Source organism: Maniola hyperantus, chromosome 3 (assembly GCF_902806685.2).
Source record: "Maniola hyperantus chromosome 3, iAphHyp1.2, whole genome shotgun sequence".
NCBI lineage: Eukaryota > Metazoa > Arthropoda > Insecta > Lepidoptera > Nymphalidae > Maniola > Maniola hyperantus.
This window is the reverse complement of record NC_048538.1, coordinates 2,007,399-2,034,858: the sequence shown is the minus strand read 5'-3', so window position 1 is coordinate 2,034,858 and position 27,460 is coordinate 2,007,399. Positions and strand designations below refer to the sequence as shown.

General features: G+C 38.9%; 1 protein-coding gene across 1 annotated transcript in view; it reads right to left on the bottom strand.

Moving 5' to 3' along the window:
- The window catches only part of skd (mediator complex subunit skuld), a 142,396-nt gene that overhangs the window by 81,216 nt on the left and 33,720 nt on the right, over window positions 1-27,460 (bottom strand). Inside the window, exon 2 of the mRNA XM_069509737.1 lies at window positions 20,302-20,611. Coding sequence (XP_069365838.1) covers window positions 20,302-20,611 — 310 coding nt within the window. The remainder of the gene's footprint in view (window positions 1-20,301; window positions 20,612-27,460) is intronic.

Here is a 27,460-nt window from a genome sequence, read left to right as displayed (position 1 = left end):
TTAAAAATCCCGTGGGGACTCTTTGATTTTCCGGGATAAAAATTAGTCACTCTTTTTCAATTATATCCATGAAAAAAAAAACAGGTAAATCCATTGCTCCGTTGCGACGTGATTAAAATGAAACAAAATCAATGTGGTCACAGTTTAACCAGCGGTCAAACAGTAAACGCAATCCGGGATGCACCATCAACGCCCCATCTGTGACAATATGGTTTCGCATAATGAATAAATAACCGCGGTCGAGACACAGCGATCACGGGGGCTCCGAGGCCGACCCCCCGGTCACCTGGCCCCAGCCCGTCCGCCACCTGCCCGGTACCACAGTATAAAGAGAGGTACAGTAGTCCGACACCTTTGATCACGTGGCAAACTCGTGACGACCACTACGACGCGACCCTCCACTACTAACTACTACGTAAGCCAGTTCGGGTCGCTTCTTCGTCACGCACAACTCGCAAAACCGATAGTCTTTTCAATGGTTCAGACTACATTTTTTTTTGAATAAAAATGGCGAGCAAACGAGCATGCGGGTCACCTGATGTTAAGTGATTACCGCCGCCCAAGAACATTTGCAGTACTAGAGGAACCACCAGTGCGTTGCCGACCTTTCAGGATTTGTTGGTTACTATACTTTAGTTTTAATTTGCTTAAATGATAAACAAGTATTTTCTTACTGAAATGCGTAAAAGACGCACTATACGCCGCTTATAACGACCTTGTTACTGCGAGCTGATAATGAAATCACGATACGAGTGAAAACCCCTAACTCCAAAAGGTCTCTGGAAAATCGCGTCATACACACCGCGAAAGTTTCTGCGATTTGTTTATCTTTTAAGCGAACTAAGGGAAACTAAAACAGTCGTGAGTGTTTTAAAAAGTTTAAAAAATTTCGGCAGCACGAATGCGATGGGCGTTCCCGAACTGTATTCTCGCTAAGCTGTGTAGATAGACCTACCTACGGCCCTAATTGCTGCGGCCTGCGGGCTGCGGGCTCGAGCAACGCAATCTTGAACCGAAAACTTCTGAATAACAATGTCGTGAGATCGAATAGTTTCCGAGAATCGGAACGCGCTGATAACTAACTTTGAATAACCGTCTAGCTAGCCGAAATACTTTTAATCAAAAAATCAGAATCCAAATGTTTTTTGAAGCCAACTTTATAATCTCTTTTGATATAAAATCTATTGGAAGTTAGAACATAAACAATCAAATCTAATCAAACTGCTTATACATTTATTCAATTACAATAAATGTATAAGCAGTTCTATACTGCGACTTTTCCACCAAGCTACTATAGGTGATTGAACAAGTAACCTAATCACTTATGTAACATCAGATAATCTGCTTACACTTTTGCCCGCTATTCATATAAATAATCATAGAAATAATTCATTATTCATTAAATTGTAGTTAGAAAACCTTTATAAAAGACATCAACGAGATCGTCTGTAACTCACCATTTGCTCTACATACAAAGCCAGATAAATGCATTGATAAAATGTATGTAATATATGTAAATAATGTAATTTTTTAATAAAAATGGCGAGCAAACGAGCAGGCGGGTCACGTGATTTTAAGTGATTATCGCCACCCTTGAACATTTGCAGTACCAGAGGAACCACCAATGCGTTGCCGGCCTTTCAGGAATTTGTTGTTGTTTGTCAGGAACAAAGTCGCAGGTCGAAAGGTCAACAATTGAATAAATGAGTCTTAACTTTCGTCGTAGTTTCATCAATGCACTGGCTAAGAAATGTCAAACTTGATTCTACCCGCGTCACTGTCAAATTAATATAGGGATATCAATAACTTAACAGTTCATTAATAGCGCCAGCCACGGTTAATCACATATCGTTTACAGCTGTCGGCTCCTACGGTGACCTTTATTAATTTCGCCAGGAGTCGCAAGGGTACGGCCTGGTCCCTAGTGTGGGTGTGCAGGGAGGCTTGACATTTGCGCTGCCCGTTGTCGCCGCCCGCCCACTTAAAAATAGGGACTTATTATTGTGCGATAAATAGCAGCTACACGTACAATCTTTGTTATTGCATGATTTTAAAGATGAACAAATTATTTCTCGCATAGAAATATGAAAGTGTGTTCCACAGAAACGGAGCGGATACGTCTATACTAATATTGTAAAGAGGTAAAGTTAAGTTTGTGTGTAGGAAGTAATCTCTGGAACTACTTACTGAACCGATTTTGAAAATTCTTTCACCAATAGAAAGCTACACTATTCCTGAGTGTTCATAGGCTATATTTTATTGTATTAAAAATTAGAGATCGCTAACAAAATTGTAGTAACCTACCCGTGCGAAGGCGGGGCGGGTCGCTAGTATTGAATAAACCAAGCAGATTATTGTTAGATGAATGTTGATAATTTTTGTCGCCTCTTTCAATAATCTGATTGGTTGAAGCGCACACATGTCCGCTTCAGCCGAAACGCAACCTAAGCGTCGCGTCGCTCGCGCTATGTTCGAGTTCGACACATCGACGGTCTTACGGCGAACTATCAATGATATTACGTACAAACTTAGACTCACAATTTAAAGCAACAGGCATCATAATGCGTCGCTTACGCGTTTCTCCGATAGTTTTCTGTGATTGATTTATCTTGTCAACTAAGGAAAATATCGACTAGCAGACTGTAGACTTGCGAAAAATCAGCTGCCAAAACCAATTCAGTCAGGCAGCCAGGCAAATTACATTACGGGAAAAAACCTCCTGTTGCGCTAAGTTGAGAGTTGCTCGTATGCTAATAAAGTTGTGAATCTGTTTGACAGATCCATATTTTGAAATTAATCTATGTCGTATCTACTGTGTCGATAGGACAAAATGTTATGTAACAAAAAGTCTCTAATCTGATAGAGCTCTAACACCTAACGGCTAAACTCAATCAGACTACCTATGAAACTCAATTTTGCATTACATCGATTCGAAGCTCGCACCTAGGTAAAATTACATTTACAATTCACGAGAAAACCTAGACTGTAATTTATATGATAGCATCTTAATAGGTGTCGCATAGTCGACTTTTAATAGTAAGTGCACTTTTGTAAATAACTTAATTTTGCGGGCCTAAGTAGTAACCGGTAACTTAGTAAGCGGGACTCGAGTCGACATGAAAGTAGGGAGTGGGTGTAAGAAGTCAAGAATAGGTACTAGAAAACGTTTTTACTGAATGATACCATTATCAGAGTGAACTAGAGTGAGGGAATTCTCCGTTTAATCGTGTAGGGCGATTGTCTAAAAGCTGCATCAATTATTATTACAATCTCAATTGTTCTGATTGGCTGAATTTGTGCTTGTTGCAACAATACATTGTAGCTAATAGTGAGCGAGCGTCAACCAATCAGAGATGATTGCGATCGTGACATTGTAGCTGTCATTCTCCCGCAATAAGCGCAGCTGAATCGACGATATGTCAAATATTAGGCTATGGTGACGTAAAATCAAAGAAAAATAGGGCCACTTAGGGCTACCTGCGTTAAATGTACTAACATTTGATGCCTGCCACTGAGATCGAAGCCTCGACGTTTTATCAGAAGTTCCCTAACTCTCGTGAACTGTGCCATGTGCACTGTGCGATCACATTTTTTGTAGAGTACGCAATGAATTTTACTAAATAGGTTCTTAGCGTTGGATGACTCAATTAAGGCCCCGTGGAAGTTGTACCGAAGTGATTGATAAAACTGAAAGTTTATATGTCAAAGTCCAAGTCAAATTATTTATTCAAAATAGGTAATAAATTACTCTTTTCGATTGTCAGTTGTTGGATTTGTAAGATATAGTGGTGAAACTGTCGGCTGATTGCTGAGTCTTTTGTCACATTAACTAAGGTAGAGCCACCCGTGTGAAGTCGGGGCGAATCAGTTAGTTTTAAATGAATAATTAAGGTCGAGAGGAGTACCTAACACGCAGTGTGTGGCACAAAAACGCCCGCCGCGTGCTCATAAACAATTGACCCGCATTTTTATAAGCACGCTGTAAAACAAACGCAGTTACGCACCCATTGATATACCGAACGGGAGACACTGATAGTGAGATCTATAGAGCGCACTTTGACTTTGCTCAGACTTAAGATTGAGTTAAAACGGGACAGTTTTATGTGAGAGATATAGTTCTGTCTCGTTTTAACTCTGTCTTAAGTCTAAGCTAAGTCAGAGTGCGCTCTATAGATCTCACCCTGAGACTCCTGTTAAAATTACGCGTTATTTTTTATTTGTACTTTTGTTGCGCGCGGAAATTCACATCTAAAAATCCGAAAATCATAGAGAAAATTAAATTTTTTAAGCTACTAGCTGATGCCCGTCTGCGTGGAATTAGGTTTTTTAAAAATCCCGTGGGAACTCTTTGATTTTCCGGGATAAAAGTAGCCTTTGTCACTCTCCAGGTCTTTATCTATATCCATGCAAAAAATCACGTCAATCCGTTGCACCGTTGCGACCTGATTAAGGATAAACCAACAAGCCAACAAACAAACACACTTTCACATTTATAATAAGGGTACTGATTATTAAAATGCTTAACGTGGGTCATTTATTTATTTTTTGAAACTTGCAGAATGAAAATAATTTTCTATGTATATCTCTTAAATCTTTGGCACTTTGTATATTGTTTCGTATTTGTGTGTATCTTTGGGATTTTATATCAAGGCTCGCTCCCTTAAAATATGATAGCACTCAATTTAATCCATCACGCGGAAAATTGGGCTTAATTTATTACGGGCGTACCGTAGCGTATGTGTGTGCTCATTTCTGATTGCGGAGACTTTTAGCGGTGATTTTCAGTGACTGATATCATACGATTGTTCTTTATTGCTTTCAACTGAAAAGAGCTTTTTGTCTAAAGACCTGAAGAAATAAAAAAAATTGTAGTAAGTATTATTAGATATTTAGCTGATGCCCGGGACTTTGTACGCGTGGATTTAGGTTTTTAATAATCCCGTGGGAACACTTTGGTTTTCCGGGATAAAAAGTAGCCTATGTCACTCTCCAGGTCTTTAGCTATACCCATGCAAAAAATCACGTCCATCCGTTGCTCCGTTGCGACGTGATTTAAGGACAAACTAACAAACAAACACACTTTCGCATTTATAATATGGGTAGTAATTAGTGTAGTGACTCTATTCTTTACAATATCATAATATGGCAGAGGAACATCTATACCCAATACGATATGGAAGAGGAAAAGCTGTGATAACCTAGTGGTTAGGACGTCCGCCTCCTAATCGCAGGTCGGGGGTTCGATCCAAGGCACGCACTTCTAACTTTTCGCAGTTTTTTGCGTTTTAAGTCATTTAATATCTCTTGCATTAACGGTAAAGGAAAACATCGCGAGGAAACCGGCATGCCTGAGAGTTCTCCATAATGTTCTCAAAGGTGTGTGAAGTCTGCCAATCCGCACTTGGCCAGCGTGGTAGATTATAGTCGAGCCCTTCTCATTCTGAAAGGAGACCCGTGCTCTGTGGTGCTGGAGCTGGAGATGGGTTGATCATGATGAGGAACATATCACTTCCAAGATAACTTTTCAAACTGAAAAAAATCAACAAGTTGAACTAGCAAGCTATTTCTATAACTAAAATCGACCGGTCGGATGGGTTTATGTAGATATCTCAGAACCAAATTTCAAGAAGCATGATCGACTCATTGGTTGATCTGTGAAAAGGTGACAGATAGACACACTTTCTCATTTATACTATTAGTATGGTAAGATTAGGTCGTTATATGAGTGACCAAAAAATAGTTAGTATACAAAAGATATAACCTTTACTTTGTTTCTATCACACTTAAGCCATTAGTTTCGGTTATAATCAGAAACAAACATACATTTTAGACAAAGCTACGAGCAGCTAATAACAAGGAAAATTCGTGTCTTCTACACAAATGAATCGGTCAACGTATGACGTCGTTGCATATTGATGAATGGGATATATTATGATGCAAGTCTCACACGTCTATACCTACGCAAGTGTATAGAAAATAGTCACTATTATTTTCATATCTTACTGATTTCAAATAAAATTGATGTTTTGAAATAGAAACTTTATTATTCTTGTTAAGGCGATATGAAGCCAAGAAACACATTTCGGATCTTTAAAGAATCAAGTTTTGGCCTAAAAACTACAAATTAGGTTTTTTTTTAAGTTTATAAAAATTAAAGATATTCCTTAGTGAATTACGAGAACCAACACACGTTTGGCACAATTTGGCTCGATACAAAAAAAATCGCGATGTTTTTTCCAAAATACGCATTTTTTACACGACCATTAGGAGAAAAACCAGTTTTATTCGATTGATATAAAACCAATTTCAATAAAATTTCGTATTTAGGTTCAACGTTTAATACACTAAGGGATTACGGTATTATTTTATTGTAACAGATCACAGAATTTACTCGCTCGACTCGCACTTGGCCGCTTTTATTGATTGGAGGCAAGCCCATCGCTTGCGCCTTGACCGCCGCGACTGCGTGGCCTACACAGATTATCCGTTGTCGCACTTGTAATCTCTCACAAATAGGCTCACGTACGACATTCGCCTGGGAACCGGAGAGATGAAGGTTTCTGAGCAAATTGTAGTGTCGACTGACGGTTATGTAAGTGGATGTTACAATGGCTGCCGTCTTGATCCGCAAGTATTGATCTGTGTCAGTAAACGAGCTCTAAAAAATTAACATGGAAATGGGGTCCACTTAGCAAGAGCACAGTTCACGACAGTTAGGGAACTTCTAACAAAACGTCGAGGCCTCTACGTCACTGGTAGGCGACAATGTTACCTTGGTAGGCTATGAAACGACTAGGTTTCTTTGATTTCACGTCGTCCATAGCCTAATATTCCTAACCGAGAGATTCCTCACTCTAGTTCACTCTGGTAACAGGAACTGGAAAGTGTGTCAGATCGTGAAAGAAATGTGTCCAAAGTGGATTTCTTCAAACATGCCCACAGGATATATTACATCTACCTGTACTTACTTAAGTCTGAGTCAGACAGTATCAAAAATTAAATCCTCAAAGTGTAGGTAAACGCTATCAAAAAATAAAAAAAAATATGCTAATTTACTACTACTAAATGCACATTTAAAAAAAATTTACACAAGGTCATTGATCGTTGTTATTCTCGTGTTCTTAAGTCGTTGATCTTTACGCAACTATACCTATTATTTGCAAATGGAAAATCGCGTAAACCAACCGTTTATAATGACATATGGACACGAGGTTTCCAGATGCAAGTGATAGGTTCGATCGGAGGGGAAATTGCCATACGTTGGCTATTTCCGCCCGATCGTCCGCAGTCGTGCGACATTCCCTCGCGTGCAGCATCCACCAATCTCCGCACCTACACGGCTTGTTTACTTTTGTCGCTCCAATGTCGCATATTGTTGCTCTGGCGTAAAACAGGCTATAGCATGAGGTTACACTTGTGACATGTAAGCTTGCTGTGTAAACATTTTGTATTTTGTACAATGAACCCAAAAGCTTAATTTGCTATAATCCGCTGAAACAGTTAAAATCTGTATGGTGCAAAACATGCACCCCCCCCCCCCTCCGTTTTTATACAAAGTCAAATGATTTATTTAAAATAGGTAATAAACCACTCTTTTTGATATGCAGATGTTGGATTTGTTAGACATAGTGGTTGATAATTATAACGCAAATTTAAAACTAAAGCTACGAGGGTTCCAAACGCGCCCAGGTCAGAGAAGAGCCCACAACAAACTCAGACGGGTAAATTGAGTAGTGGTGAATCTGTATAAAAACAGTAGGGGGTAGTAGGCGGAGCGATGTAGTGGAGCGGGGCATGTCGCATGCTGCATGTTGCACCATAGGTACAGATTTTATCTGTTTCAACGGATTAATAGCAAATTAAGCTTCTGGTTCATAGTACATCATGGACTTCCGCAAAGTAACGCCTGCTTCTATACAACGTAACATTTTGTGTGGAAAATAATGAAGTAGCACTAAAATAAGGTAAATCGTGACCATACGAGTAATTAATGAAGTTAGTCGTCGTCACGTCTGCATGACTGGATACTGCCGTCATATTTGTCGTGCTAAGAATTGGTTTACCTATTTAAAGTTTTCCTAATACATCATTTTGAAATTATTTATCTGTAGGTATAATGCCAAGAATATGATCCACAAAGGCCAAAACTAGCCGACGCGACTGGGTAAAAGCATTTGAAACAGAATATCAGAGCCCGTCTATTTTACATTGCTACAGATTTCATCATCATCATCATCATCATCATGATTATTCCATCGCCGACTCACTCACGGGTCGTCTCTCAGAATGAAAAGGGTTTTGCCTACAGTCTACCACGCTGGCCAAGTGCGTATTGGCAGACTTCACGTACCTTGAGAACATTATGAAGAACTGTCAGGCATTCAGGTTTCCTCAAGACGTTTTCCTTTATCGTTAAAGCAAGTAATATCTTATTGCTTAAAACGCACATAACGCACAAAAAGTTAGCGGTGCGTGCTCGGGATCAAACTTCTGACCTCCCGAGTAGGAGGTGAACGTCTTTAATCATCATGGTTTAGTGTGTAACTCCCGCAAATTGCTAATGCGTGTGGCCGCCATTTTAGTAACGTCAGCACTAGACTGCAGTTTCGAGCTGATGGTACATTTTTACTTAAATAGGTAAAGTCAAATGACGTCAGAATGACGTCATGTTAATAAGGCATGGTTCCAGCGCATCAGCAATTAGCGGGACTTATAATGCAACAGATTAACATCTATAATATTACTAGCTGCCCCGACGAACTTCGTACCGCCTAACAGTTGATTCTTAATTTTTCTCTCCGTAAGCACCATCCTCGTACCTACTTCAAGAAATATTATAAAAAAAAGAATTAGCGAAATCGGTTCAGCTGTTCTCGAGATTTGCGATGAGCAACACATTTAGTGATTCATTTTTATATTATAGAAGATGTAATCTACATGATCATTGATCAGATTCGAATAATTCATCATAATTCATTCAGATTGACTTAACTAACCTGTGCAACTAGAAAGCAGTATAATGAACGAGTATAGTGAATAGTGATCTGTATACAAAGAGCACAACCTAACATCTTCTACCCACGCGTCTAACTGTGTACACTCGCTACAAATAGCATTGTTTGGTGTTATGTACTACACCGGTTCAGCGCGGAACAAGTAAACAATCCAAGGATATGGTTACTAGTCTGAAAATAAGGCGAACGTGTGTAATTAACTTGTGTGTTAAATGCAGGTTTTATATGTACTATGTAGGACAGTGGCGTGCAGCTCATAGAGGCATAAATGCACTGCTTACCCCAGTTGTAATAGCTCAATGCATATTTTTCATTATGACCTGCCAGTAAACAGGCCTACCTAACTAATGCCTACCCTAGCTTCAAACCCTGTGCACGCCGCTGATGTAGGATATGATTAAGTATAGCGAGACAGTAAAGATTATGCAGCAATAACAAAGATTAAAATTAATATACTTGTAGAATGCTTGTAATTATTTTTGGTTATATTCATGGATTAATTTATTTTCTTATGTGTTATGTCCCCAACAGTCCTATTGTTGCTCATAATATAATACTACTACTGTAAAAATATAACATTACAAATATTGTTTTAAAATTCCGAGCACACTATTTAGCTAGATTAGTGCTTTGTAGGAATACGATCTGTATCTAGTAGAGCCTTTCCCTCTAACTTTAGATATATAGCCCGCGATAGGTTGAGAAGGCAATGGGGGTATGAGGCGGGGGCACGCCCCACACACCCGCGCGTCAACCATGCTCATCCGCACCGGGTCAGCGCGGGGGCGGTGCGGGTATGTGGAGGGGTTCCCTCTCCGATTGCAATTTCAACCTGTCGCGTACTATACTGAATGTGACAGATGTGAGATGTATAAGTATCGTTGTCATAGAGCATAGACGCGAAGGGAGTCAATACTTAGTACCACGTCCTTGCCCACCCCGTTTCGCCTTATACGCAGAAGTGGGTGACCGGGAGACCCGCCGCGAGCGATCTTTTTTTAACATTATTTGCCTTTTACGTGAAAGGCGGAAATCCATGACTACATTCTGAGACAAGTACAATAAAGCGAATGATGACTTATGTAAGTAGGTACTAATTTAAATTAGGTAAGTTTATTAAATAAGAGATGCAAGTTTTAATAAAACGTCTATATTTCGTACAAATGCTTATCAATCAATACCTATATTATAAATGCGAAAGTGTATTTGTTTGTTGGTTTGTCCTTCAATTACATCGCAACGGATCGACGTGATTTTTTGCATGGGTATAGTTAAAGACCTGGAGAGTGACATAGGCTACTTTTTTTTTGTTTTTTTTGTTCTTCTTCTGGCTTTACACAGATTAGCCAATGTCAGGTTTGTTATATATTAAAGTTTAAAGTTAGGGAAACTATGGATAAAATTGAAAAATCGGGATTTGGAATTTGAAAGGACAAGGATAAGGTAGGCTACTTTTATCCCGGGAAATCAAATAGTTCCCACGGGATTTTTAAAAGCCTATATCCGAATTTTGATCCCACTTCTGATCTATTGGCAGTTGGCATAATATGATTTTTTCTATAGAAAATCTTCCATCAATAAAAGGCATCAATCACCGCATAAGTTATGAATGAATTATCAATAGGTCATAATACTTTAACGAGGACCTACCCTAAATAGTCATTATGAGTCAAGTTCCGTTGTCCGCTTCAGTCCAGTTCGGACGCCACACTTAGCGCCACGCGGTACATTCGAGTGTTCATTCACGTATTGCCGTAATATTGTTATGCTCGTTTAGCACCTAGGTGCGACGTTGCGCAACTCCGCCCCCGCTAATATACGTATGCCTGCCTGATACACATTAGCAACTAAGCAATCGAGTAATAGCTTCTTAACACGCTTTACGAGACAAAGCTTTTAAACTAATTTTCTTGCAAACTTTTGCCCGCGGATGTTATGCCTGGAAAATCGCATTGAAAGCAAGTTAAATCCACAGAATTTGACGCGCGACACTGTATACAATCGCGTGAAAAGTCACAGTCTACTTTATACTCAAGAGTAAGTTCAGGGAGAAGGAACCCGGAAATCCAAATTGTGATGTTTTTTAATCGAAAATATAGTACACTAGCTTATGCTTGCGACTTAGTCCGCGTGGACTACACAAATTTCAAACCCCCTTAGGGCATGAATTTTATGCCAAATTTCAGACCGATCCGTCCAGTAGTTTGAGCTGTGCGATGATAGATCAGTCAGTCAGTCAGTCACCATTTCCTTTTATATATTTAGATTATTGCAGCGGCCAGCAAAAGAGGCATTGATGGACAAACGCGTAAATAACGGACTTTCATACAACTTTTGGCGGCCACTGCTCGCATGTATTTGACCAGTAAGCAATTTCGATTTATCTTGAAGAAGGTTGTCAAAATAATGCTCAAATTACCAAGCATGTTTGAGAAAACATTTATTTATTTATTTAAATAGAGGATTTTCCTAAACACGCATCTGTTAGTTTTAATATTAATGAGTGACACGACTGAACAAACGCTTATTATAGCAAATCTGATACAGATTTCCAGTTTAATACGAAACTGCTACCAAATGTTCCCGACTTAAATGGGAGCACAAGGTTAAAACAATTGAAGCGACTAAACCACGGTCACATCACAAGTACAACCAATTTGCAACTTCAACGCGAGATACCTAACCGTTCAAGGGCAACTAAACTTTTTACATCAGACGAAAACTCTTATAGTAAAACACTTTTATTACTAAGCGACCTACTTTAAAAGTCTAGTAGATATACACATACATATATAAAGTGCGTTATAGTCAGTGTGCAATGGAGGAAAACTAGTATTGTATAAACTTGGAAAACAATTAATACATATTAATTAGGGGTTTAAAATTTTCTAAATATCAGCAATAAAGTGAAGTACAAGAAAGTCTAATAATTTATTATTAGTGGCGTGCACAGGGATTTTGATCTGGATAGGTATAAATAAGGCAGCAGGCATGCACAAAATAAAAAAGCAAAATCTTTCTTCACTACGGGTAACAAAATATTTTAAACATAATAATATTTATGCAGTATTTTTATACATGAATGGGAGGGCTCGTTACTGCGAATCAAAAATTGTACCTATGCTTGTGTACTTGATTTCTTGGTAGGTAAATGTATCGTTTAGCAACAGGAAAACCCTAGCGCAGCGGACCTTGGTACAAGGTGAATTTATCGGCTTAGAACAGACCTTTTCAAAGCATCCCTAGGGTAAGGACTATCTAGTGAAATTGTGTCATGCGACATGTTTATTTCATGTCGGTTCATCTCAGTTTTAGTTACAGGTACGACACAAAACAAACAAAGAAACCCGTGACGTTATATCGTGTGACCCGAAACCGTTACAATGGGCAACAGCGAAAACAAGGACCGTTTATGGTTTATATAGATTTGTGTCACGTCCTATTTTTCATCCGGTTCTTGAAACAAGGTGACTTTATCGGTTTAGAACAAATTTTTCAAAGTATCCATGCAAGGACTATCTAATGACATTGTGTACGATTACATTTGAAACCCAATGTAAAACCACAACGCATACGACATGTTTGTCGACATGACTTGACTCCCAAGCGGATTCATCTCGGTTTTAGTTACAAGTGCGACACAAAAACAAACAAAGAAACCCGTGACATTATATCGTGTGACGCGAGACCGTTACAATGGGCATCAGCCAAAACAAGGACCGTTTATGTAGATTTATGTCACGTCCTATTTTCGGATTCGGTCGCACTCGCGTGAACTTGCCCGCCGAGCTGCGCCCGCGCCGGTAATCGCCATTATTTAAATAAACACGCGAGGAGGAAAACTGTTACGAAGAATTCTATTCAACAACTATCAAGACGCCATTACTCACCATCAATTTCATGAGAAAAGTTTCACTTGACTTATTGAAGACAAAATTGGCTCTTGTACATCAGCATGGCTAATATTCTCCTTACCTTTATAACCATAAAGCTTGATAACAATGACATAAGGGTACGAATACGACAATAGTGCAATCCCGACAATAATCCAAACAGAAATACCCTTGAATAATGCAAATAGAATACCCTTCCGACTTTCGTTTTCCCCGCTAGGAATTATTAATACCTTCAATAGAGTCAATAGACAACTTCGAGTCAGACGCGCGAACATCTCAAGAAACTATCGCTTAATTGTTGCATCTTGGGCAGGTTGCAGAAGGCAATAAATACTTTTTGAGACGGCACGGCACACGTTTGTTAGCAAGTCGTCCCAATCGAGATTCCTCACTTTGGAGCCCTGACCACCGGCAGCTTTAGTAGCAACACGCTGCTAGCGGAACCCATTTAACCGTTTTTTAGGAATGTGTCTATACTGTGATTATAATATCCCGACTAATATTATAAAGGCGAAAGTTTGTATGTAGGTATGTGTGTGTTTGTTACTCCTTCACGCAAAAACTACTGGACGGATTTGGCTGAAATTTTGAATGAAGATAGATTATACCCTGGATTAACACAAGCTGCTTTTTATCCCGGAAAATGAAAGAGTTCCCGCGGGATTTTGAAAAACGTAAATCCACGCATCGGCATCAGCTAGTTGTAAATAAATAAGAGAAAAAAAATGTAAGACCCTAGGTCAGGTTACGTTTAATCATTATTTAAAAAGACTTAATCTGACAATACGAGCAATATCCTCCTCGTCCAATCATCCTCGTCATAATTCATCATGAATCCTATGAATAGTTCAAATGCGAAGCATTGATGTTTTTGTTGTGTGATTCTGAAAGTAGTTATAGGGACGCGTGCTATAAGTGCCCGTCTACATATCCGTAAGTGAATGCTGTGAAAGCGGTGTAAAAATAAACGCATCGACAAAAGGCGGCCGGAATGTGGTTAAATATGGAGCAAGCGCGGTTCAACGCTCAATCCTCTACGAGCAATAGATTATGTACGGCCTTACTTTACTTTCGATACATGTATAAACTTTATTACAACTACACAAGAATATGTGAATATCAAATTCTCCTTCTAAGCCGTCGAACTTGCATTGTTCTTCATGTACCTGGAGATTTGACAGCTATTTAATTTTGTTCAATTTTTCAGCTCTTTTTTTACTTTTATTTCGATAAAAGCAAGCCCTAGATTGCGATCTCATCTGGTGGTAAGTGATGATGCAATCTGAGATGGAAGCGGGCTAACTAGGAAGGACTGTAGCAGTTTCCTAAAACCGTAAATCCTGTTTGGTTTTTACGCGGCATATAGTACTGGAACGCTAAATCGCTTGGTAGCACGGCTTTGCCAGTTTGGTGGTAACTAGTACGTCTCCCACCAGACCAGACCAGTGATAATTTAGAAATTATAAATTCCTAAATTACCCCTGCCGGAAATGGAACCCAGAGCCTTCCATTTATAAGACCACAACGCTCACCACTGCGCCAGGAAGATTGTCAAAAATATAGTTATCAAAAGAATAATACCATAACATAGTTGAACGAAGAAGATAAGTAAATGAAGACTTTAATGTTGGATACAAGCATTCCTTACTAAGCAGCAGTCCATGGCACACAAGAAATAAACTTTTTTTGATATTCGCTAAACATGTAAACAGTACAACGTACAGGATGCACTAAGCACCACGCGCCCTTCCTTTACTATACGTGCAGGAAAAGCGAGCAATCATCCAAAAAAAACAAACCGCGCGGGTCACTGTGACACCGGAAAATCTTCAGGAAGTGTTGACATGAGTGGAAGAAGTTTTGGACTGGGATTTGGCACGCTTAGTAAAGTGGAGTTAAAAGACTACAACACAACAAGCAGTACTTGGAGCATTATGCAAAGAATGATACTAATTTTGGTCTTTCATTAGCTTAATCTGCCTTTATTAGTTGCTACGTTGTTTGTTATGTGTGGAACTTTTGGCATAGGTATTATTTGTCAACTCAATTACGAGTCCACTTAGCAGTTTCGACGTTCAAACGGACGGGCATGACGTTTGCATCCGTCGACGTATCGTGTCTTCCAGCAATTAGTCGATCTCGCACTGTTGCTCAATATATTGTCGGGTTTATGAAGTTTCTAGCGATTACGATAACTGTATAATTCTCTACGGCTGTTAAAAGTATTGCCTATTGCCAAATTGTTCAATTGTAGAGGACAATTCATGGATTTAATTTTATTGATGCTATTATCATCATGAGGCCAGAGGATAGGTACTTTAAAACTCAATCGCTTAATCGAAAGAAACTCAAGGTTTGTAAGTATGAAAACTTTCTTCGATTTCTAAGCTTTCAAATTGCATTTTTGTACAATAATAATGCACGATTCCCTGAATAACGAAAGCATTGTAAAGGGACACTTTTATTTGGCTTATTTTTTACAGTTATTCATCTGGCAAACGTCAAAAAAACTGCAACAATTAATTGACTTTTCAGTTTATTGGAGCTTTCATTACAATCTATTTTTTCTGTCAATGTGTTTAGAACATCGATGGTTTAGAATGGTAAGCAAAACGTTGGTCATAATCAGTCACAATTTATTTAATTAGCTCATGCTTGTGACTTCATTCGCGTGGATTTAGTTTTCCAAAAATCCCGCCGAAACTCTGATTTTCCGGGATAAAAAGAACCCTATGCCACACTCTCCAGGTCTTTTAGCTTAATCATGCCAAAAACTACGTCGATCCGTTACCCTGTTACGACGTGATTGAAGAACAAATCAACAAACAAATGCACTTTCGCATTTACAACATGGGTAGTGACGTACAGAGAACAAACTAGGACGTGGACGAAGATAACCAAGTACAAGTGTAGATCAACGAAATATCAAGTACGAAGCATGTAAACTGGTGCTAATAAATCTAAAGCTGATATTACAGCCAAAGTCTACAAATAAACACAATATTAATACGACTCGGAAGTGTTAACACTTATTCTGCGAGTTCGCGAAATGAAAACGATTGTTTCGCGTGTACTCATAGAGCTCGAGCTCCGGAATTCCGGTTTCAGTGTAACTCCGGAGTTTCGAAAGATTACAACAGGTTCGTTTGTAAACCCGGAGTGTTATAAAAACATAACCGAAGCTTGTATTTTCAAATTTTTAACAAAAAATTCGAGCTTTTTCAGCGGTTACACATACATACATACGTAGTACAATCGTCATAAATTTTACATTAAAATACGAAAATACGAAATTATTTAAAAAATTTGAAAAGAAAAATCTTACTAAACAATTATTTTTACCACATCGTAAAACAAAGTTTCCTTTTTTATGATTTTTATATTTCATGATTATACTTTATAGAGATTAAACTCGACTCCGGAGCTGAAAAATATACAATTTTCAAGCCCTAGTTCAAACCACGCGTATTTATTGCAACAAAACAAAGTATTTGCAGACGCCAACTGTATCACGACTAACCACCTGTTGCACTCGGATGGCGAAGTCGAACTATACTTCGACAGCGCCTCAAAGTTTTCTTGACACCTAGCCAACACTTTTACTTGGGACTTGTTACGTGTTGTCTGGAATTTTATGAACACTCATTGTTATCGGAGAACCTTATTTTATCTCGATAAGCTGTATCTGGAGAGGAAAAGAAATAAAGTGAACTTTATAATAAGGCGAAAACAGATTCTAAGAAGAGAGTCATGTCCGTTGAAGCACAAAAGCATTGCTTACCCAGGTTTAAATAGCTCAATATTCATTTTTTATCATGACAGTCAGGAAATCGGTAACCTAGCTAATTAATGCCTTGAAACATTAGTAGTGTTGCTGTTGCTTAAGTCCAGAAAGTTAAACTGATAAAGCTAAAATAAAAAATAACTATTTTAAGAGTTTACTTTCTTATTAGGCTCCTAAACTTGGCCGATTAGAAATTTGCAGTCCGAACATGGGTTTAAAATAATAAGCAGGGCCTAGGCAGGGTTAATACTGTGACCATGCAAGGACGAAGACTACGAGATATAATAAGTAGTATTTCCATAGTTGATCTCTTAGTGGTTCGTTTATATAAAACATAGTACTTTATCTCCAACAAAGCATCAGCGGAATTATATCCTATCCTCCTAAAGGATATAATTTGAACTGGTACCATAGATTTATTGTACTAAATACAACAATACGACAATATTTCACAGGTGGGGAAAGTATTTAGAGACATCGCGTCGACTACAGCTTCGTAACATGGGCAAGCAACCGTTACGGTGGTTCGGCGACCTGGTTAAAGTGACGGGCAAAACTACCATGATACCGCGCAAAATTGATTACATGCTAAGGAAGAGGTATAATAGTCGTTGGGTGGGTTGGAAAAATATGATTTCACAGGATTGAAATATCGTCATTTTTTCCAAGGACCTCGGAATATCGGACAGCATAAAATGCGAATGTGGGACGACCTCGAAGGATAAGGAGATGCTGTTTTCTGTCGAACGTCCTCATTGTTTTTCCGGAATCATTACACCTATTATAAATGCGAAAGTGTGTTTACTTGTTGGTTTATCCTTCAATAACGTCGCAATGGAACAACAGATCGACGTGATTTTTTGCATAGGTATAGTTCAAGACCTGGAGAGTGACACAGGCTACTTTTTATCTCGGAAAATCAAGCAGTTCCCACGGGATTTTAAATCCACGCGTACGAACTCGCGGGCATGAGCTAGTAAAATATAAATCTAATACACCACGGGGAGGATTGTTCACTGACACAGAACGTAGCGTCTGCCGGCCGCGGCCGGTTTGATATGCTAAACTTATTTAAAAATTCGCCAAACACAAAACATTCGCCTAAGTCCGAATAGTGTGGCCGGTTGATTTTCCGAATGCCGAACTATCGTATAATTTTTCCGTACTGTAACTCTTAGGACTAAGTGTTTGTTATCTTTTTTCTGTATAACCAACATACAGAAAAAAAAATGTTTGTTGTTGTTGTGTTTTGTAGTGTGTACTATGTTTGCGCTATGGTCCCAAATAACAGAATATTTATTTATCTCGAATCATTTGCCGAATCCCGATAGTGGAGTCGTACCGTTCGTATCAATGTCGCATAGCTTTGGATTTCATAACAATAATGTACGACAGCGAATAATTCATTACATTAATATTTAATCCAGAGTTAGCTCGGTCCCCGTTGATCGCGGCTGATAGAATGACGTCGCACGATGTTAATCTTTCGCGGTAATTGTTACCGTTGATACATCTCCCCGAGGCTTGTTAAACGAGCTGTTAAGTTTAGCCATTAAGCTGCCAGCGCGGCGAAACACTGTATACTAAGCTCTTAGGATACGTTCAGGCTTAGACAAGTGTAAGTTTATGAGTAAACAAGACTTGTTGACTTTAGTTAACGTTGTCTATTTGTATAGTGGTCCAGCCCTTTTTAGGGTTCTGTACACGAAGGACGCCATCGGGACCCTATTACTAAGCCTCCGCTGACCGTACGTCTGTCTGTCAGCGGGATGTATCTATCTCATGAACCGTAATAGGTAGAGTTGAAATTTTCACAGAACGTGCATTTCTATTGCCGCTATAACAAATAATAAAGATTTCAAAATGGCTGCCATGAAAATTAAAAATAAATAAAGTGTTATTTCTTGTACGATGGTACGGAACCCTTCGTGTGAGAGTCCGACTCACACTCGACCGATTTTTAGTAACAAAAATATAAAGTCTAAAGAGCACAATGCTACAATCGCGGTAGAATGACAGCTACAAGGTCACGATCGCAATCACCTCTGATTGGTTGTTGCTCGCTCACTATTGGCTACAATGCATTGTTGCAACAAGAATCGCACAAATTCAGCCAATCAAATGTAGCAATGATTGATGCAGCTTTTGCGCAATCGACCAGCATTTTCAAAATGTTGACATATTATTTCGACAACGAGTACCTCTAGTGACGAGTTTATCAGGCAAAAGGTTTAACTCAAGACTATGATGTGAATAGTAATTTTTCTTTAGACACACACACTTCCTACACCTATCGCGGATTTTGGTATTTCGCGGATATGGTTCGTATGGGCATTGGGTATTAAAAGTGTATCAATAGAAAATGCCATAACTCCGCGATTGTATCTGATTACAAAAGCTATATGGCAAAACATGGCGTCATATGAACGCAGCTTTATAATCAAAATAGATAGATCGCTACATTCAAGCGTCTCACCGTGAAATTCGAGTGACGACACCGTTTATTGAGAAGAAGATTAATTATTCTACTAATTATACTGGAGTAATGCGAGTTTGGCTGGCCTCAACTCGTTTCAACTCCTAATAGTCTCTACTGTTTGAGAGCAACCACTCAATCGTAATCAATTAGAAGATCATAATGGACTAAGAGCCAGCGCGTGCCAGACCTTCGTTATTTTATGAGAAACGTTTGTTTGTATCATGGTGGCTTTGGGAGATAACAGGTAATCAAGGTGTAAAAAATCCGATTTGTTGAGATAAGTTGGAATTCGCTTGGCTTTTTTTTTAAAGGACAATGACGAGTGAATTAGAAGAATTTAACTTAGTCTTCAATGACTTGTCTATGAGAGATGGAAAACCTTTACCCTACTATTTTATGTATGTAGCTATTATAAACCTAGCATGCTCTGGTTCTATAATTGGATAGTAAACCTCTATCGTGGACGCTTCCCATTAACGTACGAGCTTGCCAGGTAATTTGGTTTCAACCGATAATATGGTGGCTGGGCCACATCGGCATCGGCCCGATCAAAATTATTAAATATGGTTATCAACCGACTAAGGTCTAGTCGTTAATATTGATTTACCGTTCTAAATTCGCAAATTCAAGCAACGCGTGCGTAAGTAACCCGCACGGGTTAAAGGAGTTAGTATCCTATCAGTTTTTTTATGCGCATGTAGTCTACACAAGTGTCTCAACTTGCACCAGCTACATGCACTGTGTAAGGGAGCTAGCATAGAACCAGGTTTCCAGTACCGAAGGGTCGGTGCAGGTCTGCAGTCTGCACAGATCAGTGTGGATAAATTGGCCCCATTCATTAGCAGGTCTGATTGCAACGAAGCGCTAGTCTATTAATTTAAAAAAATTACCTTATGAGCTCTTACATATTTATAAAGAGACAGGATTTATAATACGCATAAGATAATATAAGGGTATTTTACCCGCACCGTGCGATACCGACCAGTCGGTACCGGAAACCTGCTTCTTTATGCAAGCACCCTAAGGTACACGTATACATAGATAGCCTATCTTGGCTATCATAAATATGAAAACATTCACAGCGCCAAAAAAAATCTTAAAACTAGTAGAAAGGAAAGTAAGACTCACGGCTCGCGATGAGTTCAGGCGCAACCAAACCGTTGAGGTCGGGCTCTTCGCCGTACCAGAAGATCCAGAGCTCTTTGGAGGCGCGCAGGGAGAGCGGCGGCGGCGCGGACATGCCGATGTCGAGGTCGAGCGGCGCGGGCGCGGGCACGCGCCGCCACACGCACAGGATGTCGCCGGCCAGGCAGCGCGCGTAGCTGGCGATGACGGGGTCGGCGAGCGGCGCCGCGCCCTCCTCGCCCTCGCCGCACCCGCCGCCGCCGCTCGACTCTCCCCACACCAGTTTACGCCATTTTATGCCATACAGCTCCGTCTGGAAAGAGGGGTCACTGGTTAAGTACTGATCTGCATTTCTAGAAACAAAATAGAAATCCAACATGGTTGGGCAGCTTTCGGGAAGCTTCAAAATTCCATCAAATACCAAAGACTTCGAACACGTTGCCACTTACATAATAGGCTACTTGACTCATATCTAATTTCGTCCAATAAATGATTATTTATTATAGAATTTTGCTTAAGACAACGAAATATATCAATAACAATTATTTAAAACGCAGGATGGATATATAAATCCAATTTTAAAAAATACAGTTTTTATTTTTATTTGAAATGCAGAAAACGCTGTCAGCCATGATGTGACGTCATTCAATATGTAAACAAAGAAATGTCATCCCTATGTCACGCGTGGACTAACGTAGTATCCATATATATAAAATTTAAAGTCCTGACTAACATATATGTCAACGCACAGCCTAAACATCTAACCAGCTGGTCCTAGATACATGAAATTTGGTGGGTGTGTTCTTTGTAGGTAAAGAGAAAGTATCCACTAGGAAAGGATTTTTTGAAATTCCACCCCTTGGGGTTTGAAATTTATGAAGTCCACGCGGGCGAAGTCACGAGCATAAGCTAGTTTTTATATATTTCTAAAAACTTATAGTAAACGTAAAAAATCATCGTTTTCTCTTTATAAATTGAATATGTTATTAAGTAAGACTTACAACAAAGTAATCTTTGCAAAAATAAATTTGGGTTGCATTCGTTAGTCATATAGGATCCCTTTAAGCAAGTCTTCGCGTGTTACGTATATTTATTTCACTGGGCACTCTAATCCACAACTTTCCTGTGGTCTTTATCGATGCGTTTTTACATTCTCGGATGATACAATAACGAAAATTACTATATTTTTCATGTAAACTAGTATAGAAGTCATGTTTATTAAACTTTGGAAGGTTATGCTGTTGTTTACAATTGCATGACGTCAGAGCACAGATAATCTATCGGCCAAACATGGCCGATAGTGTTTTCACCTGTCTAAGAAAAATATATTTTTAAATTAAAGTTTTACGGTTTTTAGGGCGCAAAAAAATATAGTGTTAATTTTTTTGATCTAATAGGACAAATATTAACCATTTAAGACCTACTTAAAAAAAGTGTCAAGTAGCCTATTATGGATCCGAGACATATTTGCTAACTATGGGCCTCATAAGAATGCTCAGGTAATCAGTAGGCAAAGGCGAGAGCTATGCTTGGAGTTTTCCTACGTGATTAGATGGAATGAGGAAGTCCATAGGAGAACCAGAGTAGCCGATACAGCTCAACAGGTTGCGAAATTGAAGTGGCAATTGGCAGGGCAAATAGTTCGAAAAACTGATAGTCGTTGGGGTTCCAAGGTTCTGGAAAAGGCTGGAATCCGACCGCACCGAAAAACACATTGCCAGGATTTCACCAATTGGTAGGTAACTATTTATAGGAATCTGATCTAGCTACCACGTTGGAGAATTGATCGGATGGTTAGACGTTCGACCAAGGTCGATAGTGTCCACTAAAATTTCATTAAAAAATCATCGAATCAATTGCCTTCGAGATTGCAACTTTATACTTAAAGTTACTTATTAATACTCGCTTAACCAGTTATCATAAGCATTAAGGTGCCCGGACCAATTTATATATTTAAAAGGCAAATTAAACCAAACTTGAGTACAAAATATATTTAGTAGTAAGGAATGTCGGCTTCCTCGTAGCTGCTACCTATATTGTTGATTACCTTGTGAGTTGCGGCTTACGTAAAGCGTGCATACGTAATGTATTCAATATCAATTTTAATACATTACGTATAATACACATAAAAAGAGAAAGAAACAAAACAGACAAAAGTTGGATAGATTCAGGCTTTATGAGGAAATCCATTATGATAAACAAGGAAAAATACCTACTAATTTTGCAATAATCATCTAAAACTAGATAAGTGGTCTCAGGCACTACAGTACGCGACAGAAAGAACATCGACATTTAGAAGGAGATACCTACCGGTTTTTTAGAGCATTGTCTCTGTCGTTGAGACCGACAAAACGTCATATAGGCATGAGTCTGCCTGCACTCCCGCTAGTACAATATACACTTACTGGAAAAGCAAGATGACAGAAACTCTACATTCTAATACCGGATCATCCCTCAAAAACTGTTTACTCTTCAAAATGTTGCTCGATGGCCTGATTGCTCAGCACCAACAATTAGATGTTTTTTAATATGTGAATTCAATAAACTGTGTATATGTAACTTCTGACTCGGTATGCGATTTGGCGTTGCTGTAAGCATACCGAGGATATTGTTTAATAAATCAATAATGCTGTTCCACTGCCGTCACGGTTTATAAATAAAATAAAATAAAATAAATAAATAATCTTTTATTTCAGACCAGAAGAGTCCATATTTAAATTTAAATTTACAACTATATCTGTTTTTTTACAATTATCTCTGCCTGAACCTTTAAAACTGCTTAATTAGTTACCTACTTCATAGTTCGGATCTTAAAACTCCACCTACTGACATCCGAGTAGTTTACAGCTGTGTAGTTTGCTGTATAAGCTTCGATATTAGCAACACAGCAACACTACACATATTAGTGGCGACCTTGTGCATGCAAATACGCACCGCGTCGGGTCAAAAACCTTGCGCCGCGCTGTTAGGAGACGATTATAATAAAAGGACTCTAGAACAAACATGTAACAGATCCACCTTCGCTTGGTCATGCTAATTACTTTTCAATTTCGCAAGCTTAAATTTTATTGTAATCATCACCATAAAAGAAATGTCAATATAGAATACCCTTAGGGGGCAGAAGCACTTCCTTAGAAAATGAATATCTTTGGTTTAAGCATACCAATGTGGCTAATTCCGTTGTACACAATATCTTAAACTAAAATAAAATGACACATCTAAATCTATTGCTATCCGTTTCATAATGTTTCTTGCGAAAAAGGATAGCACTAGATGTAGACCTGTTAATTTAGTTTAGTTTAGAGATTGTGTACAAGAGAATCGGCCACAATATGCACCTGAAATTATCGTAACGTTTCATCCATAGGGACAAACATAATAATAAAATTTTAGCGCTGGGTCAAAACACCGATGTAATCATCCGCGCGCATTTGTCAGCCAGATAAGTGACCCTACTCTGTAGGCTAATGCAATTCCCCAAGCTTCATCTCCACTTAGAAATAAGTTCTTCTACAATCTAAAATCTCTGCCGATAGAGTCCTTTCATACATTATTTAATGCCTCAATAGCTCAACCGGTAAAGGAGTGGACTGAAAACCGAAAGGTCGACGGTTCACACCCCGCCCGTTGCACTATTGTCGTACCTACTCCTAGCACAAGCCTGACGCTTAGTTGGAGAGGAAAGGGGAATATTAGTCATTTAACATGGCTAATATTCTTTATAAAAAAATGGAGGTAAATAATCTGTATGAAAAATCATACTGATGTTTTCTAATGTCTAAGTCATACCTATGAAGCGTCATGAAAAAAACCAGAATGTAATACAACAATAAGATAATTTGTCGGAGAGCTCAACAACTGATATATGGATCGGAAGGTGAGCATCTTGTTGCTAAGCGGTGTACGAATATGAATAGCCCGTGAGAGGGTCAACGTCTTCGTCCCGCCGCCACCATCTGCAGCGGAAGGGGTCCAAAGTTCCACGCACCTGGCTGGCGCGGCGCGCGTGGGGTCGCGTCGACCTAGCGCGATAAGGGGGACGGGTTCGTATTCGATGTTAGTTTAGGCATATTTGATAAAGGCTGCGTTTTTTAGTAATGAGTAATGATTAATGACTAACGAGGTTAGATGGAATTAAGATGAATTATATAAATTCAATTGTAAAAATCATACTTAATAGTATTAATTTCGGTCCGAAACCTTTGGCCCCTAAAAATTTCACGGGTTTCAGGATATTAGCAGCCCTTCTTTCCAATCATGTTACTAAACTAAGGTATTTGAAACTGGTAGAGTACTTAATAAAATTTAAAATTCTAGTGTGGAAGAAAGATCCGTGTTGTGTCAGATCAACATTGAATTTCCTGCTGGTTCTTCTCGTTAAGAAAGGTATTCCGAACCAGTGGTAGATTTGCTTGACGATTCAAAAGCACTTTGTAAAAGTTTGTTTGAATAGACAGCCATCTATTTAATTCTTGTACAGAGAGATTGCCAAGACCCTTTATCCAACAGTGGAAGTGTATCAGTTGATAACGACAAAGAAAGGTTTTAAAATATTGGAATCTTTAACCAGGCTTGCACAGGGTAGCCTCAAGTATTGTACCGTCTCTAAGAGAAACTCTATTTTTATGGGTAAAAAGTTAAACAGAATAACTTCAGCACTTTTCCAATTAGCGCTTCGAAGTTTCTATAATATAGACTATGTACAATAAGTAGTGAAGCGATGCTTTACTTTACGTGTCAAACGGTAGAGAATGTAATACCGTCTATGACCATAATCATAACGGGCGGTTAAGTTAATGAGAAAGAATGCGCGGGCGCACGCCGATCGCTGTTTAGGTGGTCGTCGGAGGCCAGCCGCTTTCTAACGTCCGATGCGTTCGCGCGGGACAAACTCACTTTCTATCGTTATTTAGTAAGTACTTAATGACGCTAGCACGATGTTTAATACTCGTGTGATCCAGAAAATACTGAGCAATTCATTAGTCAATCAAAAATTATTCTATCATTAATATTGATTAATCAATTGCTCACCGGCCCAAAGAGGCCAGTTTCTCTTACATTGTAATTGTTGTCGTTAATATTAGGCTTGAGGGATATTATATTGTGAACTTTTGTTTTTTTTTTAATTATGCACCCAACTAGCTTATGTTCGCAATTTCGTGGAATACATAAATTTCAAATCCCCATTTAACCCACTTAGGGGTGAAATTTTGAAAACCCCTCAGCGGATATCAACTCTTTACAAAGAACACACTCCCCAAATTTCATGTCTCTAGGACCAGCGGTTTAGGCTGTGCGTTGAATATACTATAAGTCCTTCAGTCAGGACTTTAAATTCAATGACAGAATTCAATATATATACAGGTGACACTCGCGCCATCAAGATGAATCTAATAACGTAGTACCATTTAACAAAATCGGTTGAGTAATTTGAATTTAATTCAAGAAATACGGCGCAATGACTCTGTTGATAACGCCCGGTTGAAGTCATTCAGTACTAGATTCCCGAGTCAGCTCTCGAGCATTTCTGGAGCAAACATTTGAAACGGCGAATTCTCACTACGCCCGCGCCGGGACGGCTTTATCCCGGATCAGTAGATGGGCAGTTCAATAGATGATCAACCTAAACGACAAACGGAATGGACTAGACGTATAAACTGACAACACGCAAGTCCGTGCTCCGATTTCTGTCTAAACGCTCGGTCCGCCGAAGTGGAAACTTCCGAACTCGTACAAGTGCAGTTATACTATACACAAATGAGGGTAGTTTGTCAAAGAGGCATTGACTACTGTGTTAGCTAGCTGAATTTAATTAAGTACAGAAACAATGACACACGATTTCTGGAAATAGGGCAAACTCCGAAGTTTTAGTTGAGTCTTCTTACTATGTCAGATATTTTAACGAGTCACCTTGACTATCGATATGTATGATAAAGGGTTAGATATAATTTTACTTTATAAAGGAAAACGTTTAGACATGATTTGGGAGACATTTCCTAATGCATCATTACAATCATTAACATTATTGAGTGATAGTCCGAAAAAGTAGAATATTTTACTTTTTCCCCAAAATTTCTGATAAATAAAATAGGGCATAAGATTTAATGGTTTAGGAATTTGATTCAAAACAATGTCAGATATTTGAACGAGTTAATTATTTTAAGATGTCACCTTGACTCCAACATGTCTGAATAAAATAAAGAAAAATTAAGGAAATATAAATAGTTTCATTAATGAGAAGGTATCTAGCATTTTGATCATAAACATCACAATGAGTTTGAATCATTGTTACTTTGTTACCTACTATTCTTGAACTACTTCCATGTACCTGCCTATAATCTTGTAGGAGATGAAAAAGTCAATAAAATGTACACAATCAAATTAACAGTTGACTGTAAACAATGTAGGTCCGTAAAGCGAGCATAACCGAGAACGGAAAAAACTGCATGTCCAAAAAAGTCGAACACCGCTAGTCGAGAGCGAGACGGGTGTAGCGGGGAGGAAAGGGACGGCGAGTCGCGAAAGTGAGAGGAAGCTAGGCGGCGCGGCAACAGCGCGCGGTTACGTTACTCGGGTAAACAAGTAACCAAACAATCAGGGATGACGGCGACGCGAGCTGCGCGTGCGCCGCGTCGAGCCGACCATGCACTTCGCTACTGCATTTTTGTTTCGTGAAGTCACTGTTGTCTGTTTGGGGGGTATTTTGGGTACAACAAGCGTAACAGTCGTAATTCATCATATTCTTGGTGAAGAATTCGATGTATGTATTTAAAATAAATCCACGTGGACGAAAAAGCAGCATCATCCATGTATTTCTTACAGAGATGGTTTGCATTCTGATTTCTGGAGATGGATATAGGCTACTTTTTATACCGGAGTTCCGAGCTCTCGCGGGAATCTACGCGGATATCAAGAACTTATTTTAATTGTCAATTAGGAATTACAAATTGTTCTAAAAGGCAGAAAAAATACTAATTTATTAATGCATGAAAATTTTAATTGGAAAATCATTTTATGAATATACCTACCAATTGTCGTGTTTATAGTATTATGATTGCCAATCTTGTGCGCACGTTGTTTGATATCAATAATAAAATCACGCTTAGAATAATTTCCCCATTTCCCTGTCGTCACCCGGCGCGTGACACGAACTCTGCATGTT